Genomic DNA, 21,576 nt, shown 5'->3' on the forward strand with positions numbered 1-21,576 from the left:
ATAAAATATATTTTTGGTAAGTGTACTCTCCAGTGTAGAATAATATGCATCATAATCTATGGCATTTGCCTTTTATACAGTGCAGTTTGGACGCAAAAGTTTTTTTCAATGCCAGTGATAACGGTAGTGTGGATGCAGAACTTTTTCTTCCGAAACTCCCACAAAAATGTTTCAATGTATTAGTGCGGCCTTAGCCTCAATAACAATATACTATAGGCAGGACGGGACATTGGCTTATTACATGTGTAAGGTATCCACCAATCAGAAGAGCATATCAGCAGCATATGGTTTCTACCGTGACTAGCTTCAACACAGTATCAGCCTTAAGTGATATTAATTAATTCATTAATTGCTGCTCCCGATTCCCAGGAATTTTCACATAGCTCAGAATCAAGCTCTCAGAATTGCAGGCACTGGCCCTGGCCTGCCCCCCGTATTCGGAGGCGGTGAGTTCATGAGGTTTTACTGTGGATTCCATCTGTCAGCACCCCGGGGCAACTACAGCCCACACAGAGCAGTCCGGCACGCTGACGTCACCCGGGTCAGCACCAGAAGACAGAGAAGGCGCAAGCGCAATGCCCCCCCCCTCTGGTATCCAAGTTTACATTGTGTGTGTGTGTGTGTGGGGGGGGGGGGTTGGGGAGAATAAGTGGAAACAAAAGCTTAAAAGAAATGGAAATCCAAACAATCAAAAGGGGTCTGACCTACTTAACGGAATGAAAAAAAATAACTGTTTCCTTGCAGCTCTGTGTAGCTGTGAAGCAGTGAGTTTCAGGATGTTTTCCCCTTTGTTTTTGACCCAAGCTATAGGTGCCCACTGGTACACATCGTGCTGCTTGAGAGGGACTGGCATTAGCTCCTCTTTGCTGCAGTCTCCTAACAAACGGGCAATCTTCAAAGTTCACAGCAGGTCCCGCTGCTGAAGCCTCGCCACCACTCCCGGTTGCAACCCCGTGTCGATATCGATAGTCCGTCGTATCTGAGAACTAGAAAATGGCTGACGGCTACCTGTCTGCCGCGTCCTGCACACCTAAAAATGAATCTAAATCCAATAATGGCAGAGGAGGATGCCTGGGAGGAGGCCAGTTTGGTTTTTCTTTCTACCGTATTTATCTCTGGAGCCACCGCCTCACCCCGCCATGTACTCCCCCCCTGGGGAATCTGGCCTGGCGTCAGACATACAGAGCGGCACACCAGACAGGAGCAGCGGAAGGTCATCGGTGCCCCCTGTCAGAGCAAAGCGTTTCTCTGTATTTATTTTTCCTAAGCCGACTCTAGTAGCCATGGCAAATTGCCCAGATTGTGACCAAGGACACCAGGAGCAAACCAGATAACTTTGCAAAGCCCCCCTCTCAAAAAAAAAAACCCCAAAAACATGCACTAAACATAACTGGACATGACGGGACCAGCACCAAAGTCCCACCTTTATTCTCTTTGACTTTTTATTCAACACAAAAAAGTAACAGGGATGAAAGAAAAAAGGAATTCAAATGACAAGAGCATGCACTTGAAATGACTTCAATTACCGTCTTGCATATTAAACCAAGTGTGTGTATTCCAGAGCAAATTAAAACAGCTTGCTTAACGAACACCCCGGGCTATTCCGTTCTGTTTGGCTTTGAAACCCAGCTCCGTATTGTTCGCTCGTTCTCCGAGGGAAAATCACTATAATTGAAAGCATAACAAAATATGCTACGGCTTCGCTATCTCTAGAGCTATCGGTTTTCCTGCCGAAACTGTCTATTTTTCCCATTTTGTTTGTACTGCTTCATGAGGTATTTATTATACTACTATACTCTCAGCATCATTTACCCCCCCCCGCACCCCGCCCCATCACTATCCATTTGAGCTGTGTCTGTAATTAAAATGAGACAATGGAAGAGACAGAGGCCTGCATGGCACATTCACATAGTGGCTTCAGGTCACCTGAACTCCCACTTGTGTTGTAATGAGCTTGTGAATGATGGGGTCTATCACGTAAACACAGGACCGCACCATTCCCGGCCCTCTGGGGGTGTGTATGTGTCTGGGGGAGGCTACTGGGGCCCAGAGCACATGTTGCCATAAAAAAAAAAAATCCCTTGACAAACTGCCCCCCACACACCATGCAGGCTGCACAGCACACACCAGCAGGTGGCACAGTGGTTGAAGTCCTGAGCTCACAATGAAATCTTCCCTGCTTAAAGAGAGAGCAAGGTGGTCGTCCACCTATTACCATTACATCTGATATGCAGTAAATATTCTTGCTCACATGGATGGAGGCAAGTTTGTGGAAAAACAAAAACAAATGGCTGAAGCCTAGTTCCATTTCAGCGTAATTAGCGGCCAGACAGATGTCCCTCTGAGGAGCGGCACACGCTGTCCCGTTATCAGACGAGCGCGCCGCCGTCTTGGCTGACAGAATTGCGGTTCACAGGGAGCAGAACCCGCGTGTGCATTTATTGTGACGATCCATCTCCCTCTCTTATTAGGCGGCATGAAAACAGAAGAATTCCAGGGAACCAGGGACATGACAGGAACCAAACCGGGTTAAAACGTGAACCATGATACTTACTGAAGACAAGTCAAGTCTGTTCATGAACCTGCGACCCCTGGCATCTAAACACAAACAACAACATCACAGTTTTTCTGACAGGTTTTAATTGTTTCTGCTGCACACTTGAAATTTTATTTAAAATTCTGGCGCCTATGACAAGTGCTTTACCTACACTGCCGGGTTTCTGAGTTTCCTGTCAAATTAGCTGTTCAACACTTTAGAAAACAGCACTGAAGCAGAGTCATAAACAAGCAGCCTTTCATTTCTGTGCCTCGCTAAAGCCCAATTACCGGCTGCCAACGGTCGTCCGGCTTTCCGAGAAACTTCTTTCTTTAAAAAGACCACGGCTACCTCTGTAATGGTGCCAGATCATCAGTCGCATTTCAGCATTCGGGGCATGACAGTTCACACGGCTGACATTTGTTCCGTGCAGAAGGGGAGGGGTTAGACGGCCAGCCCCTCGTCACTTTCACACGTGGCACCTCAGGCAGACCAACAGAGCTGAGGCCTCTTCAGGGAGCCCACAGGAGTCACCAAATATGACGGAAACAAGTGTTTCGAGCCACCTCCCATCCCCCACCCCAACCCTGGTTTGGATCACCATTCAAAAGTCATCCGGTGAATATGAATCCTTCCACTTGCTACACTGAAGGCCACTTATCCTCCTCCACACTGACCTTTTAATGTTAAATAATATTGCTTGCAAGCATCGCGGGCCAGACAACTGAATTTCACGGTGAGGCTTTCTACTTCACGTGCCTGCGCCTTACTACACAAAGTATGAGACTGGAGACGTCACAGCAGTACAATGGATGTTAAAAAAAAAAAAAAATAGCCCAGAGGTTTAAGTCCAACAAGGACCGCTGCTGTTCTACCTTTGAAGAAGTAAAATATAATTTCCCATTCATACAACAGCCCTCAGGCTGCAGAAGCCAGGAGGCTATTAAAAGAGAGAAATGAAATGAAAATAGTTTATTGGCAGAGAGAATGAAGCTGGGAAAAATAGCGACGTCACCAATTCAGGCTAACTTAGGCATATCTTTGGGACGGACTGAAAAGCAGAATTAAAACCCAGATCACTCACTTCAGAGGAAACACACAATAACCCATGTTCCATGGAATTAGTCTTCCCCTAATTATAATTCAGCCAAACAATTTCTTTAGAGAAAATGGAACAAAAAGATGGTTCATAACTAAGCTTTCTGTCATTTGGGAGTGTAGTGTATTTTTCATTTATATAGTCACAAACCGACTCATGTAATCCTGCATATTTTCACTTTTTAAACCTGAGAATAATTCATTTGCAGTTATAGTTTCTCTTTCCCGCTTTGATTCCCCCCCCCCCCCCCCCCCCCCCTCAGTTTCTGAAATGCCGTGTTACACGTGCAAGCAGAAATATACCCACCCTGCCGCCCCAAACTGGCGGGGCATTGTGGCTTTCCTCCCGGGGACGGATGCGTACACCAGGGGAGGCAGCATGCAGCCTCGGCTGTCCCGGCTCTCACACACTTCCTGTCCCATTCCTGGGTTAGAGCCGGAATCCACCATCACCCCGGGGTCCGGGCCCACGCCTCGCCTAGCCATCTGACAGATCGATAACGCGTGACCGCACCGCCCCACCCCCCCCACTCTGCTGCCTTGGATTGGGCGGGTGCCTTAGAAGACGATGGAGGACACCGGGTCCCATTTCGTGTGGATGGTTAACACAGGCCAGGACACTATGAAGGGAGATTTCCGGGCTTGCACCAAGCAAACATGCCCAAGATCCGTGTGCCTGTACATCCCCGCAGGAATTAGGCTGATTCCACTCCACCTGTGTTGCTTGAAATTAAAGCACCTGAAAATTCAGAACCAAAACACTTATCCATCACATTTCTTTTTGGCCAGGGGGGTGGGCTACTTTTACTGCAGTGTCACCAAGCAGTTAGTTTCAAATACAATCAAAGCAGTAACATAACAGGAAATATCTAAGCTAGGCTTCCCTTGCCGCCACCCCCCCCACTCACTGTTACCATGACTACACTAAATGGACTGAGAAAATTGTACAAGTTTACAAAGCTGGACGTGTTTACGGGGGTTTTCACAAGTGGAGCGAGGCTATCAGTGCAACACCTGCCATTTTAGCGCTCGTACTCTATGGTCAGTGGCGCCAACATCAGCACAGACCGCATCCTGTCCCCGCAGGGCCCTAGCGAACCGCAGGCCGTGTGGCGTTAACAGGAGGCGTCCAGCGGCATCTGCCTTCTGAGCCGCGCATTTTTGAAATCAGGGCACCAGCATGCCAAGGTTTAAAAAAAAAAAAACACACACACACACACACACACACATCTGTACAAGATCCAGTATCATCACCAGCCAAAACATTTAAATACCGGGGCAGGCAGATAAAACAGCTCGTATGTGATTTGGGGCTGTTGGATCTATTCTGCAAGAAGAAACAGGTATTGTAATGTCACTGTTTTCATGATTATACTTTGCTTTCCTAGATTCAGTTTCCACACAAATAAATAAATAAAAAAAATAATAATCCCACCAACTCTGCTTCTCTGCCCCGTCACCCGCAAATGTAATATTCTGCACGTTCACAACCTTGGCCAGCAGGTGAGTGAAACTGCAAGTCACTGGGACTGGAGCTGCTGGCAGATGCTCGGTCCAGGTTCTCTGGACCTCGACCACACGGGCCTCTGATGGCTCAGAGGAGGAAAATTTAGAGCCACTGGGGGATTCTCTGTACCAAAAATGTACATGAAAGGGAGGAAAAAGAACTGCAGTTGTGCATCTAAAGCTGGACACGACAAAAATTTAACTGCTCTAACAAACAAACGTCTCAATCTGTAAGAACATTTCCCTTACCACAGAATCCCCCCAAATCCCCCTGGCTGCTCTGTAATCAGTGAAATTTGGATGCGGGGGGTTAAAATAAATACTAGTGGAAGAAAAATGTAAACCAAAGCCCCCAAGAGAGATCACTCCATTGTTATTTATAAACCAAATGCAACACTGGCCAAATTCATTTCCTTTAGAAAATGTAGGTTATTCCATTTCTAAAAACGTCTTCCTTCTGTCGGGGCTGACAAACCATGAAATAGTCTTTACATCAAGTTTGTGGAGCCGCGGCTTCCAGGAAACGTCCCGGTGTCGCCGCTCATTTTTCATCCCCGCACTCCTGCTGTTCCGCCCCGCGGACAAAAACAGGACGCGGCACGGCGGTGGCGATTCGGTATAGCCGGCGGGAAAGTTCGGATTTAGGTGACGCGGTCTCCACAGGACGCTAACCATTTAAACATCCTCTTATGCCCGGGATTTTAAGTCAAACATGTGTCCAAATATGGGAGGGGGCTATTTGTCCAAGTTTACATGCAAATGAAGAGTTTTCCTTTAACCGGTAACATCCACTGAGCAACTGACCTCACCTCACTCTGCCTCACCTTTCCGTCCCAAATCCTTCTTTTTGGATCTCAAGGATGTGCTGCTTCAGTAAATTTCAAACACCATCAATAAAAGGCTCCTTCAGACTGCTTCTGAGGGCGCCCATGTTTATTAAATGGGGAAGAAGCCCGCCGGTTCCGCGGACTCGTTCATTTTCCCCGCCGCTGCCGCGTCACGGCGGTTCATTAATCAGGCGAACCGGCTGCGGGTGGGTTCGAGGCGGCACACGCGCGCTCGGCCCCGATGTCAGCGCGTTCCGTCTACGCGGGTCTGTAGCCGTTCAGTGTCCGTATGTGTGACTGTGCGGATTTAGCGGATGTTTCAGAAAAGTGCAGCGCAGCAAAGATTTTTTTTCCCTTTTTTTTTTAAATAATGCTTTATTCCTTCCTCATTCAGGGCAAGTGCCTCTCGGGGGGAGGTTTTAAATTTAGCCAGACTGTACAGCCAAGTTGGATCCGGTACTGGTTCTTCCTGCGGCTTTCATGCTAGATTTGTAGTGCATGCGCGTGAGAGAGGGGGAAAGAGACTGAGTGAATTAGAGCGACAGTCCGACAGACTCCAGAAAAGGCTCAGATTTCACCTCGGCCGAATGGCTTCTTCCAAAAGCTTATTACTTACAAACCCCTATTTTTTTTATATCACAGAGAGAATCATTTACTCTGCTTGAAAGGAGAAAATTAAGTTATCCAAAAAGACAGTCGGGGAATAAAGAGTCTAGGGCAGTGTCAGATTATATATAGAGATTCATTTAATATATTTAAACCCACTAAAAGTTGCAAATACAACTTTTGAATGAAAGGCACAGTCAAAAAAGATCAGACGCTGCTGACGTAAGACTGAAATGAAAAAAAAAAAAAAGTTACAGTACAAAAGCGGACAGTTTCTCGCAAACATACAAAACCCTCAGGTTGCCTTTAGGTGCCTGACAGGTTTGGGGGGTGACACTGTTACCAAAGTGGGGGGGGGGGGACAACTGCAACATATTGATACTGAGCATTATTGCATCTTAACTAGAAATCACCTCCTCTTCAACTTGCCATTTGGCAAAGGGGAGGCAGGGATCTTCATGATCCTTGACCACGTTATTCTGGCTGTTACTCTAAAAGGGCACGCAGATAGACAGCTTGATCCAAGGGTCGTCGTTGGCTTAACGCCACGAAGAAACACGTGAAGGGGGGAGAAAAAAAAACATCCATACAAAATCACCAAGGAAACTGGATTTGTGGAGACATGACGCTTCCATTTTGTAATGTCAGCCATGGGCAAAAAATCCAATAAAAATGTGGGACCTTAACACACCGACACGCCCCCAAAGCTTTGTATGAACATCAGAACCATTACTTAGTCGGGGACCATCGTAAACCTGTTTAATCAATTAATACTAGTTCAGCTTTCCATACAACCGAAAGAAAAATAAAATCGTGACGACTTCCCTGACAGTTCCTCTGAGGACAAGAACTCCAATGACATTAAACCTAAGACTTAAATCAAGCTTCCAGAAGGTGTAAATGATTCATCAGGTGGTGGGAACTCCAGAAGTGGGCTAACGACTTACATATATCCAGAATCTTTGGTATATGCACAACACTTACAATATGTGGACAACCACAATCGCAAAATCCCATAAAAAAAATCTAATATTGACCCTACAAAGGAACGTCCTAATGTCCCTACATCGTTTATATTTTGATTCGCATGATGGACTGAAGACCAGGGACGTGAGGAGACTGTACAGTGGGAAAGGGGGTCCACATCTCAGCAACTTCATGGCCACCTCAGAGCAGGTTGGGTAGGAGGACGGATGCCATCAACTCATCTTTAAAAGGACAGCCGGGAGAATTGAGAGAGCCAAAAAAAAAAAAAATCATATCGATTTAGATGCAGTTGCGGGTTAATTTCAGAATGGGATCCATGGCAACCTCGGTAGGATTAATATGAGCAGAGACATGCCCTACAGTGACACGACCCGTCCTCATGGGACAGGAAAGTGCAAATTTATAAAAATGACTTCATAACCATCCCCTTTATAGACAAACGAAGAAAAGAAAAATCCCACAGAAAGGGTCATGAACTTGATGCAAAATGGTTTTCAACCGGCTAATAATCCCTTCTACTTCCAATGATGGGAAAGTGATGAGGAAAGATGATTGACGTTAGCCGTTGCCGTGGTGAAAACAGGAAAGGGGGCGCGGCCACTGAGAGGCACAGCCTTCCCCGTTCATTACCTAGCAACCTCACTAAGCTGAGTGAGGAACTCACGCAGCTCTTTGGCCGCCCGAAACCGGCCATATCGCTTCTTAGGGTTGGTGCACTCGTCCAGCAGGGCTTCGAGCCGCCCCTCTCTGGCCACATCGGCGGGGGGGTCGTGCAGCAGGCCGCCCGTGGTGCCTCGCCACTTGGCATACCTGGACAGAAGGTTCTGACAGACGGCGTAATAGTTGTGGTCGACTGTGACGCGTGAACAGAGGATGTCTTTGGAGAAGGAGAGGCATGCCTCGCGGTCGCAGTCCTCGAAGTGGCTCTCATACCAGACGTCGTAGTTCTCCGGCTTATCTGTAGGGGGCGCAGGTAGAAAAGCAGTTAGCCTAGTTCTGTATGGGTCAGCCAGCGTGGATGCGCCACATGTGTTTCATCCAGTGTTCAATACATTTTCCTGATTGCAACTGAAAAGTGTTTCCTATGATGTAAGGGTGTAGGAGAGTGTTTGATATTTGGCACAGCTTAATCATTTAATAATTCAATAATTTAATAATAAGACAAATTTTATTTAATAATAAAAATGTAATATATTTTCGGGGGCGGGGGGTGTAAGGCCAAATTAAATGTTGGGGGTTACATATCCCCCCACCGTCCTGCATCTTTGCCCAGGTGACTAAGTAACATATCCCACCACTTAACTGCGGTTTAGCAAAGTGCGACAGACACTTGTACAGCTGCAGTTAAAGAGGTGAAGAGTAGCCATGGAGATGGGGGGGGAGGGGGGAGGATGCTCATTTATGACTGACAACATGCAAGCCCCCCAGCCTCCTCAAAACCACTTAACGGGATTAAAGTCACTTAAAAATCACTTAACGGGATTTGGATTCTTATCTGCTTTTCTGTAAATGGCCGCATATTAAAAATGTGCAGGAAAGGAGCAAAACCCAACCTCTCTCAGTCCAGACAGGAGGACGTGCCTGTGAGAATCAGCCAGGTTGGGGGAGCAAACGCGGGTATGTGACAGCACATATACAGATGGGATTCCTTCGTGAGACTTTACAGGCACCAGAATGGAACCAGACAGGGTCAACACACACAAAGGTTAAAGACGTTCATTGCTAAACGTTTCCTTTTAGCCAAAATGCCCCCCCAAGAACACGAACAGTAATGAGACAGAACGCACATCCAGATACAAAACATCGATTTACACCATCAGATATGAACAATGGTAATGTTGAGAGAGTCAATCAACATGAGTAACCTCAATCAGCTGACCTTGCACCCCCAGACAGCCGTGTCCCACCCCCCCCCCCCCCCCAACAAAACAACGTGTGCAGCTTGTCTTTCACCCCAGACCCTTAAACCACTGAGGTAGGAAACCAGAATTAAATCCAGCCTGAGATTGAGAGCAGCTCGCTCTGACACGGTGGGCCGTTTCCAAGTCAATGGACTTCAGCGATTACTCACCCACACTTTGGGGGGGGGGGCAACATGATCCCCTAAGGAGAGACAAGCCTTGTAATTCTCCAGGTTTCATTAGCCCAAGGCTTCTCTATCATCCCACCCCCCCCCCCCCCCCCCGCCAAACCTTCAAGAAAAACCAGTTCTCAGGAAAATGGAATTAACCCATCCTTTCATCTTGCCGCTCCCACACAATCGGCCCGATAAACGTGGAGAAGCCTTACAAGCAGTGGAATGTGTCAAACACACAATCGGCAGTCAACCTTCCTCATCCACCATCACCTGCGGCCTGCACTCTCAGTGACCGACCTGCAGGTGTCACTGGAAAGAAATTAGGTTCAACCTTTGTGTTGCTTTTAAAGAAGAAATAGCTGTGGTTGCAGCAGCGAGTGGGAGCTGGAGAAACGATGTGGACTCCTCGCCTTGGCAGACCGCTGACTCCCTCTACCACTGAAGGGCTCCAGGCGCCCACCCCCACACACCGGCCTCCCTGAGCCATCTGCTCCACCTCCACCCCTGCCAACCAGGCCACCCTCCGCACTCCGCTGCTCCCCTGTGTCAGTCAGCGAAATGCAACGGCAACGCAAACCTGACAAATCATCCTGACACGTGATCCCAACCCAAAGACGGGAAAGGAAAAATGAAAGGGGGGGGGGGGGATGTACATTTAACCTATTTAGCTAATACTGTTACCCAACTAATTACCTTAGTAAAAGCCAGGGTCAGACAGTCCCCGTAGTAACAGTCTTTCTCAAGGGCCTCAAGGGGTGACTACACTTTGCCAACCCTGACTTCTGAACTGCTGACCTTCTAATCACAAATGCAGCACCCGGTCCCGCTGAGCCACACTCCACCCCCAATGCAGTTATTTTTCCTCTCAGTTTATCTAACCTGCCTAGTGTTAATAGTTTTATTTATATCAGTTATATTTAGCTAGCTGACGATTTCACCCAAAGGAGATTACAGCTTTATTGAACCAATTTACACAGCCCTGAATTGCACAGAAGCGATTTAGCCTAAAGATTTTGGGTTCATGTCAATAATCGCGACTCATAAATATACAAGTTCTTTTGGAGCCACATAGGAGTTAAAGCTTAAGCTGAATTTCATCTATATAAATCAAGAACAAATCCTCACACTTAAACGCCTCAATCTTCCATATAGTCTCCAGTAAATGTTAGAAAATTGCACGAACATCGCCGCAAAGAGGAATACTGAGCCGGGAGTCACGTACTTTGCCTTATAAGCCGTTTGTCTGCCACGATGACATTTTCTGCATCCACGATGATGACCTTCCCGTCACGCGGGCCCACGGCGAAGTTGTCGAAGCTGACGTCGAGAAGATACAGCGCAAAGTCGAAGTCGTTGTTAGTGAGCTGCTCGGCGATGTCCATCAGCTGCCGGGCCAGGTCCACACGCTTCCCCCAGGGGGCGCCGTAGAAGCTCCAGAGCTCCTCGCCCACGTAGTTCACTGCTACCATCCGTCCACACGCCCCCAGGTATTTGGCAAAGGGCCAGCCCTCATCGGAAGGAAAGCTCTGCGGAAGGTGCCAGAAAACGGAAGCATTAAACTCCGATCCTCAAGCCTCATTAGAATACTGAATTTATAAAATGGTCCGACCCAACTTCCTTCCCACAAACATCAAATGTTAATGACATTGAATGTAACATTCCTGAGACCCAATGCTTAGAATAATTAAATAGCACAATTTTTTTTATAAAAAAAGCACAATATCAGCGGTTATAACAGAAACACTGCACCAGAGGGACTTCAAGACACATGAGCTGATTGCAAACCAGCCCCACCCCTGAACGCAGACAGACTCCGAAATCGTCTCTAGAGGTGCCTGCCTCATTAAAGCGTGGCCTCTTCAATTTGTGGCAGCCACACAAAAAAAAAGTAAACAATTAAAGGGGAGGAATTTTTTTAAAGACAAACAGTATGACGTTCGTTCATTCACAGTAGCCTGGCAAGGAATTCAGGGCCGTCGGGCGGCAGATCCGGCAACGGGAAAACCATTGGCCTACATCGGAAATGCGCGGAAAAATATGGCAGACCGGAATTCTTAAAGATTTTACGGAATACAGAGCCACAGACGAGGCGGAGCATTCCCGATGGGGCGTGAGGACTTCCTTTCGCTCCAGGGGAGAACAGAGCTTCACAGCAGTGCTGCATTAAACAGGGCGGCGAGGTTAATGTGCGACTTTTTATATAGGGCTTCATCCTCAACCGCGGTCCAGGCATCAAGGTAAAGTTCAAGCACCGTTAGCTTCCAGCGGTCGAGCTTTCAGGGTGGGAAGGAGCACCAAGACTGGTTAGACCAGGTTCTGGAATGAATGAGTTGTGCACGTGAAGCCCACATTCCTCGGCAAGGTCTTAATTAGGCCGAGCTCTTCAGATGCCAATGGTCAATGGTCAATGGTCAATGGTCAATGGTCAATGGCCGTCAACGGAGGGGTCTGAAGCAAGGCACAAGGCACCACAGCTTTCCGGCACGATCTTGCGGTTTACAGGCGTGTTGGTGTACGCCATGGCAACGAGATGATGTCAGAGACATGGGACGGGACACACAGGCCCCTCCCACCATTATTAGGTGGCGCCAAACTGTCGCGTCTTCCGTAATGACACTTCGCCTGCTCATCACCCTTTTCCACATCCCTTCAGTCTGACCTAAATCAGCCCCCAGAGACTGAGTAATCTTCAAGAGGGGGGGGGGGGGAAAAAAAATGTCAAGGTCCACAAAGCACCACCCAACACGAATATCCGAGGTTCAGCTTGTAGCAAACCCAGCCAGCAAGCCGCTAATTCGGAGTCCTACGACACGCATGTCCCCCGTATGCACGTTGCCCGGACCTCCTCCCCCACCCAGAACACATGCCGAGCTTTTGGCAAAACAGTCGGGGGGGGAAGGTGGGTCAGCCTTGGGGTGTAATTTCACCCCTCTCCTTGAAAAAGCCCGCTTGTTTTTAAGGAGGGGGGGGGGGGCGCTATGGTGCTTGGAGAAAGGTTGCAGAAAACCGCGGAAGGAAACTTGAGAGCCGTTGTGTAATAAGCGTGATGCCTCCTTCACCGGGGAACAATGGCCCCACTGTTCCTCCATTTCCCAGCAGCTTCTGCTCCACCAGCGTCTTGTACAGCTGCTCGGCGTAGGACTCGATTCCCTACAAGGCGGCACGTCCAGAAGCAAGTAAATAAAATCACACTCACAACTTTTACTGTTTTTCCCCCTGAACAGTTAACAGCGGTTATAAAAAGTGACCTGGTATTGTGCGCGAGCTGGACGTGACGACAGGCCAAACCGACGTGTCCGAATACGGAACCTGGTCTAACCAGAACGAGAACGACGAAAAAGACGAGAGAAAAAGACGAGAGAAAAAGAAAAATACAGACGGACGTGAAGCCGGCCACAGAACAGGCTTATCCCACTCTGGTTAAACATTACTAGGTGAAGAACATATACGACCCCCACAGGGACATAACTCAGCATGGAGATGCCAAATAACACCCCCCCCCATCCTTCACCTAGCCACGACACCCCCACCTGCATAAAACAACAGCTGTAAGTCATATCCGCCAAGACAGCAGAAAAAAGGAGTAGCATTGCCTTACATAACTGGGACAGTGAGGTCATTTCTATTAAATGGTTTAGGTACAAAGATCTTCGGGGGGGGGGGGGGGGCTTTTAGTGGGTGTAGGTGGGAAAAAGAAGTCACTCCCTACTCTGTACCCCTAACCCCAAATCGTGCTTTCAGAGGAGAGACAGGAAAAAAAAACTGGGCGGAGGATGAAGTAAGGGCTGACTGATGCAGGTGGGCCTGAACCCAGGTGTGAAATAAATCACGTCAGCATTGGGGGGGGGGGGGGGGGGGGGGCATCATTTGCCGTTACGCCTTTTGATCCGCTGCTCTTTGAGCGCAGAGATCTCCATCTGGTTCTCTAAATCCCAGTGTGCAATTAGTAAACAGGCCCTCTAATTACGGAAGCAGCAGAGACATAGTCAAAGGGCGGGAAAAACCGCGGGCGAGCCAATGACAGGATGGAGGGGGGGGGAGAAATCACACAGGGGACACTGAACACGTGACAATGGAGATGGAGCAGGGGCCCCACTAGCATACAGTAGACGCAGACCGCGTCCTGCAAGGCAACCCCCCAGGGGACTCAAAGGTCTCTGCAGTAAATCCCACCCAACTCCACCCCCACCGCGAGCCAGGGACACCTGCCAAGCACATTCATAAAAGAACAGGGAAGCGAGCAGAGTCACGAATGGCTGCCTGAAATCGGATGGAAGGGATTCCCACAAACACAGACTCACACAGGTTACAACTCCTCAGTTTCCCTTCTGTATAAATAAACAGCTTCAACGTGTCACAGGCCCCAAAGTGAGGCCTCATATTCACACACAGACACGCAAAGCCATTTCCTTTGAGTTCCTTCCAGAAACCAGGAGGTCAAAATTTATTGCCTACCCAATAACTATGTAAACAACCGCGAAACCACCATGTTCTATAAAAAGCAGCGTGCGCCATATGTACAGTCAAGACGTCAACGGACGACAGATCTGCTAACATGTTTCTAGGAACTCATCCAAAGGGTTTGGGTTTATATTTTTATTACCATATTCTTATAGGTTGGGTTTGACAGAGAGCTGAATACGACGACAGACGGCAGAGACGCACTCGCAGCAAGTTTCAGGGAAGGTTTCACAACAGTCAGCAAATCAAAGACGACGTTCCGCTTACGTTTCATAAGAAAACAGAAAGTGCAGGAAAACAGCGGGGCATCGCCCAAGAAAAATAGCCACTTAACCGTTTTCTCATCTGCCGAGTTGGAAGGGCCGGCTGGACATAGGGCAACTATTACAGCCAAATCAAACCCACTAAGTCACTCCTGAAGGGCCACAGAAGGCATTAAACCCCTGGCTGTTCATCTCCAATTACGATATGCAGACAAGAGGGTTGCCAAGTATAGAGGGGGATAAAACAAAATTATTGATTCTCGTAAACAGACTCCAAGTCAAAACATGCCAGGGAGCGAGCCAATTCATCAGTAGCCTCGAGTGAAGTGTGATGACATCTTAACCGCGATGAAAGTACTGCCAGATCAGCGCAAAAAAGAAAGGCGAGCCCCCAGGACCAATCGAGCATGGGATACGTTAGCACCCAACACGATTAGCTGCGGCGCTATCGCTAAAGCAGGCCATCCTCCGTACGTCCTAACTGGTCCATGGCCTAGTTCCACGAAATCCCTCAGATCTCATGCTGAGACAGTAGCCTGAGGAAAGAGGCAAAAAACATCCCTAGCATCCATTAAGGGACACGCATCTTCAATGATTCAAAATCCCATGCAGGGTTACATGTCGCAGCAGGCTGCTTGCAAAGGGGAACGACTGCACTTAAATCGCTCAGCGCAAAGCGTCTGCGAGGCTGCGGCAGATTTACCGGCTCCTTTGAAACACTACATGTTGAACTAAAGCGATTTCTTAAAGATGACAGTTTACATCACATCCTACCATGGTTAATCCAAGTAATAGACTTATGATCTATGCTAAATCTTACCAGGATTTAACTTCATATAAACACAATAGAAGAGACCAAAATTGACTGACTGACCAATGGGTTGGTCGCTTAATTGAAAGATAAATATAACAGAGACAGAAATAGACATCCATCCATTTTCTGTAGCTGCTCCAACTGCGCAAGGTTGCAGGGATCCAGAGCCTATTGCAGAAGTTGCGGGCGCAAGGCAGGGAATACGCCAGGGTGGTTCACCATCACAGGGTGCACTCACACACCATTCATTCACACAAGCACACCTACGGGCAGCTCCAATTCACCAGAACACCCAGAGGAAAACCCACGATGATATGGGGAGAACATGCCAATTCCATACGCAGAGACAGACCCGGCGCTTAAGGGAAATCTGCCTGGGGCCCTTCTTCGGCTCGCTGGACCCTGATATTAGAGGTGTGGTGGTAACCACAACACCTCCTTTCCGTCCCCCTACTATACATGGAAGGATCTATTTAAACAAAGATTTTTCAAATGGTACCAGACTTCCTGGAGACCAGACCGTGCCGCACAACGTACCTGCAGGACAAGGGGCTCCGGATTAAACGCAAGCGTCATCAGCAGCTGCATCCGTTCAGTGTCCTTGAGGTTCTTAAGGAGGAAGCTTCCAGAATCTTTAGTCTCTGCGTACCTCCTAACCACCCTGTCGAGGAGTCTCTGAGAAGGGCAGTGGACCAGGTCAGACCAGCCCTCCACAACGTCTGGGGTGAGGAGCCTCACATCCCCATTGAGGCGTGCGAATTCCGTCTTGTACATAGCCTGGATGAGGTCGCAGCGCGGCCGGCCCGTGGCCCGCTTGCAGATCTTCTGGTCGATGTCGGCCAGCTCCTGGTTGGAACCCAGGCGCTTGAGGACAATCCGCCTGGTGCCCTCCCTCGGCTCGCCGTACTGGGCGAAGTAGACGTTCTTGACGTTGAAGAAGTCGAGGAAGCGCAGCCGGCCCCACGTCTCGAAGGTCACCTGGCCGTTCATGAATTTGCGGCACCAGCTGGTGCCAAAACACGCCGGGCACTTGTTGAGGTTGACGAAGCGGCGGTCGGCGAGCTCGTTCCTCTGGAAGGACGCCAGCAGGCTGTGCGTGTTCATCAGCAGCACCACGCACAGGCCCACCACCAGCAGGAACTTGAAGCACCTGTAGAGTCGGCCGAGCTTCAGGGAGGAGAAACGCAGCATGTTCTGGCCTGAGGTGGTGAGGGGCTCTGGCTGAAGCGCAACAAAAACGTCACTGGTCCATCACCCCCGGGGCCTGATCGCAGTCATCATCTATGTATCGCCATGGTGCCAGCATATAGAGAAGCTCACGTCTCCATCAGCTCGAAGAGCCATCTGAGTTCTCAGGCCTTCAGCAAGCTGCCAGTGGGAAACTTCAGTTGTAACCTAAAACAAAAAGATTAATAAGATCTCTAACACAAAAAAAGAGATAATTACCATGTTTCCATCTCATTCAAAACCAAACCGAGAACATTCACCCTATACCACTGAGCAACGACCTTCAAAAACGTGAGCAAGATCATTACAATGTAATCATGCCAACTATTTTAAACGTTTCACCATGAACCATCACTCTTATAAGTGCAGTCATTTATTTCTGAGGTTCTGCCCTGCACTGGTTTTAGACGAAAGCCACCAAACTGCAAGATATTCAAAGTACTTTAAAACATTTTAATACAGGGGTGTCAAACTCCAATCCTTGGGGGGGGGGGGGGCCCACATTTTTCATTTCCCCCTCATTTAACACACCTGATTCAAACTCCTTGTGCTAATTACCACACAACTCTTGAGCTGAATCATTTGTGGTGGAACAGGGAAAGCGCTAAGCTACACAGGGCTCCAGCCCCCCAGGACTGGAGGTTAACACCCCAGCATTAAAAATATAACTTTTACAGTTCTTTTTATAACAGTCATCATGTAGTTCACCACCCATCATGGACATCCTCTCAAACCCAGGGTCCATAGCGCAGTTGTTGAGGGGTTTGTCTGTTTTGCAACATCTCAACATTCAGATTTAGCGGCAGCTAAATCCCCCCACCCCCTTAGATCAAAGAAAACGACTGCTTACATCTGGTGATCACACACGACTCTGGTCTATATATAGTCGGGGGTGCTCCTGGATTAATAAAGGCTGATAATCACCCCATTTTACAGAAAAGCTAAGCTCAAAACAGAAGCATGCTGACGATGGATGGTTCTACACATTCTGACCTTTATTTGCTGATTAAATCAAGCCGGAGGGCTCTGTAACATCCCCCCCAACACAGACTTGTAGATTTGTACCCATCACACACAGTTTTAGGCCACCTGGCTGGCTGAACCAGAAACCTTTTCACTCCAAACCATTTCCGAGGCTCCTCCCCACCACCTCGGGTTTAACCAAAGGCCCAGAGGATGACGCACGCTAATTTGGCTCGAGTTACAATCGGCCCCCACCTGTCTTTCAGGAGCCAATCCAAATAAAAAAAAAAATAGCCGAGGTCAGACCCATTTAAGCACCAATGAGAAAAAGCCACGAAGGAGCAGCCAATCAGGTTCACTGACATCGCTTCCCAGGATAAATGTCCCTAATCCTCTAACCCTGGAATGAGCTCCACTGCCACGTGCAAGAAGACCGGGCCTTTCAGGCCAGACCATGAAGGTACTGACTTCTGCAGGATGACATCCAAACCCTCCTTGGACCTTCAAGCAGGAAGCCATAACCTCAACCATTTCACCATCACTTAAAACCACCTCACTGTCCAGGTACTGCAGGTACCATTCACATTCCAGTAACTTCTAGCCAGACTTTCTGAGCTGTTCCCCTCCCACCCGTGTGAGTCCAGATCTCGCTTTTCCTGCCTCCGGAGAGCCACACATCTTGGTGGGCAGACAGGCCCCCACAGCTATAGGTTATACATACACACACCTAAGCCACCTTGAGGCCTTAAAAGAATTAAAAACTAGGGTAGATCCAATTAAAAAGTATACATCGTGGAAGGCAACATCTACTAGGACAACTGCCACACAGCGGGCATGTGAACCAATTCTGTTCTCAAGGTCGCCAATTGCACTTAACCGCAAAAAAAAAAAAAAAAAAAAAAAAAAAAAAACAATACTATGGCATAAAACCAAACACCACCAAATTAAATACACCAACACTCCTGAACACGGAGCATAAACCCACAACCTTCCCAACTGTAAACACCGGCATGTACTTGCATTCCTTAAACTCACAAGCAAACAGAGAACGTGTCCCTGTGACAAAGATGTGCAGAAAATTAAATGTTAAAATACTGTCTTTCCACGTTAATAAAAATAACGACAGCACTCAGCCACGTCAGTTTAAATTAGTGTCTATAATAAAATAATGTGCCCCTCTCGGCAGAAGAGATGTAAGGTCGTGATTGTGAGCTACCGTGACCTAAATGTGCAGCATAGCGCAAGGAAATCCAATTTGCGAAAAACAGGATACAACGGACACCCTACATGGATGGACTAGGCAGAGCATCCCTGTAAATAATGTGTGGAGCACACGGAAGCAGGGGGCGTTATTAAGGCGCCGAAAATGAAGACCATTCCTCAGGTGCAGGGCTTGTTAAGGTCCCGGTCACCACTGTCGTCTGGGGATCCCTTCGTAACGAAAAACGTCCGTGTGAACCTGCTTAAAACCATCAATCGCTCTGCTGACTGAGCTGTGAATATGCTCCTTAACTTTCCTGATATCTGACACTACGGGGAGAAAATATAAACTGCTATTTGTCCAAATATATTTCATACCATATCATTATTATTATCATTAATAATAATACTAACAACAACAACAATAAATAAGATCATCACACGGTATGCAAGTCAGGTGACCCGAATTGATTGATATCTGCTTTTATAGACTCTTCTAAACTACAGATGACGTTATAAAAGCGATTTAATAGCTTTACCGGCTAAATAGTTTTTTGTTCCGCACTACCACCACATTCGACGAATCTAAACCACAGTTCCCGCTAACCCGTAGCATTTCAAACCACGTAACTAATGCAAATCCGGAAATTGTGCAACTAACATGAAAATACCCACACAATCCTAGTTTCGAAGACCGTCCCAAATGGGGCGTCAACTAAAAGACACTGTTAATATATACTGAAAAACTGACACCTTTAAAATTAAAAACGGTAGGCTATAGCCCATATCCGGAGACAGCTAGAAATAGCACTTCAATTACGTCGATAAAATGCTTTACTTGAGACAACTCAAATAAGTCATCAACGTTGTCTTATAATATCCGTGAAATACGGCAAAATCACGACATTAAGTAGAATGCAACGACAATAAATTATTTACAACTTGGGTTGCGCCTCCTGCATGGCGCAACAGGACTGTGGTATGTAGGTTTATAAATGCCATCTTGGTATAACCTGTATTCTTGTATATGCCTGAATAAAAGAAGCAGTAGAGGTAAGCCAGATGCAATTTCAATATAATTACCCTCCAGATGAAGTAATCTGCAGACTATATAAAACATGTAACTGCAAGACGACGGAGCGTCTTTCCAAACTTATCGAAATTAGCTGCAGTTTCTTCGTGCTACCCGAAGAAACAACTTAAACTACTATTTAAGTTTAAGATTAGGTTTATAAATAAATCTGTTACACGGCTTCTTGGTTAAGTTTTCCCACAACTCCTGGGCTACATTGATTCAAGAGCGTAATACTAGGCTAGAGTCATTAAATTAATAAAATGACGCTTCAGTCGCGTTAGAAAACCTCACAGTGTAATGTCCCAAACTCGATTGGCAAAAAGCAAGTTGCAATGGTGCCTTAATTGTTTTACCTCTTCGCAGTGTAACAGCATTCAGTCGATCACGACTCCGCCATGGTTTTCAGAGCCCATCTAGAGTTCAGACTTGCAATCATCAGGTATCTTAGCAGGCGTCTGGGGAAAGGGGTGAAAGAGCAGGTCTGGCATGTTTAATACCCCGAGCGCTGGATTCGTCTCGTCACTTTTCCGTGCCTGTGCTCCGGTTATCCGGCGTGGAGGGCGAGGACGCGTCGCGGGCTGCTTTAGATCGCTGGCTCTACCTCTCGCACTTTTCTTCTCTCCATCCGTCTCGGTTGGAAACGCCAAGCTAGTCGTGCACGGCGTAATAAAACTACCCACACGCAGCTAAGTTAATCCCTGCCCAGTTCGTTAAACTCCTTCTCGTAAACAGATATGCGATACATAACTTTGTTTCTTTAACGAATACATAGTAACAACACGGCACGGGTGAACACATACATTGTGTGCATATCCGGCTAAATGATACTAATAAAAATACCATTAGGAAAAACTCAAAAGCTTCAAATTATCTGCACGGTTAGAGAGCGATCGTCGGCGATCAGGCTCACAAACAAACTCTTCCAGCTGCGGATATCGCCCTGCACGGCGGCGTTTTTCGCAACCGCTTTGCTCCGGATCCCACGCGAAATTCCGCGTGCGAAGGGCACCCGTGCGGCGTGCAGTGTCCCGAACCCCGCTCCTCCGAAACACCCCGAAGCGTCCACAATGGATTCCGCTCCCACTTCTCCAGTTTACGACCACCGGCGTCCCTTTACGGCAGCGTCTTTCACGCCGCTGGTTTCACCGATTGCCTGCTTTCCAACTCCGCCTCTCTTGTTTTGAATCAGCCGTTTTCCCCCCTCTCATTCCCTTCAGTTTTCTGCAGCTTCGCACTAGAAAAAAAGTCGTTTAGCGTGAAATCCCCTAAAGACGAATTCAGGCGATGTGTGTGTGGGACGAGATGTATCGAGTGTCCGTCCTCTGACTTAAACGGTGTGCTTAGAGAAATTTCAAGTGTGTGTGTTTGTTCTGAAATGCACAATACACTAACTTAGATAAATATGTCAAGAGCTTTAGTAGTGCGATGGATATCGTCACTTATGCGTAGACGTAGGTACAAATAAATATACTGTACAGAATAACACGGATAGTGTAATACCATTGGTTGCAGCCTGTCACCATTTCAGTGTTGATCGCTGAAGTACTAGCACGTTTATCAAATCCCGAGCCCATTGAGAATCGCCGGGGATGATTTTGGGATATCTGCAGAGCAAAGAGTTTTCTGAAAATTCAGACTACATGTAATAGAAGTGGCTCGATGATTGAGCGGAAAGGGGTATATTTTGGTTTTATTTGTGCGCTGGTCCAGGCGCCATACGTTATCCCGGTACTGAAACCATGTAAACATCGGGCGGTATCCCACAGGGAAGAACCGGAGCATCGTCAGGGGAGACAGAAGCAAAATTGGACAGCATCGCAAATAACGAGAGGCCTCTCTGCAAAAATAGCCCGGTGTCCAAGGGAGCAGGGAATGCCAACTGAATCACTTATGAATATTTTATCAGACCGTGAGCTTAAGGCAATGTAGATTCATG

The 21,576-nt window shown here is 47.6% G+C and overlaps 1 protein-coding gene across 1 annotated transcript; it reads right to left on the minus strand.

The window, feature by feature from the left end:
- Positions 1 to 6,695: 6,695 nt before the first annotated feature.
- Positions 6,696 to 21,004, minus strand: LOC125716871 (divergent protein kinase domain 2A). The gene is made up of 4 exons (XM_048989678.1): positions 19,994 to 21,004; positions 15,713 to 16,570; positions 10,860 to 11,163; positions 6,696 to 8,518 (listed from the first exon to the last, which is right to left on the minus strand). Exons 2-4 carry the CDS (start codon positions 16,364 to 16,366, stop codon positions 8,187 to 8,189), a joined length of 1,290 nt encoding a protein of 429 aa, XP_048845635.1. The 5' UTR covers positions 16,367 to 16,570; positions 19,994 to 21,004; the 3' UTR covers positions 6,696 to 8,186.
- Between the last annotated feature and the right edge of the window lie 572 nt (positions 21,005 to 21,576).

The sequence above is a fragment of the Brienomyrus brachyistius genome, chromosome 21 (assembly GCF_023856365.1).
Source record: "Brienomyrus brachyistius isolate T26 chromosome 21, BBRACH_0.4, whole genome shotgun sequence".
Classification (NCBI taxonomy): Eukaryota; Metazoa; Chordata; class Actinopteri; order Osteoglossiformes; family Mormyridae; genus Brienomyrus; species Brienomyrus brachyistius.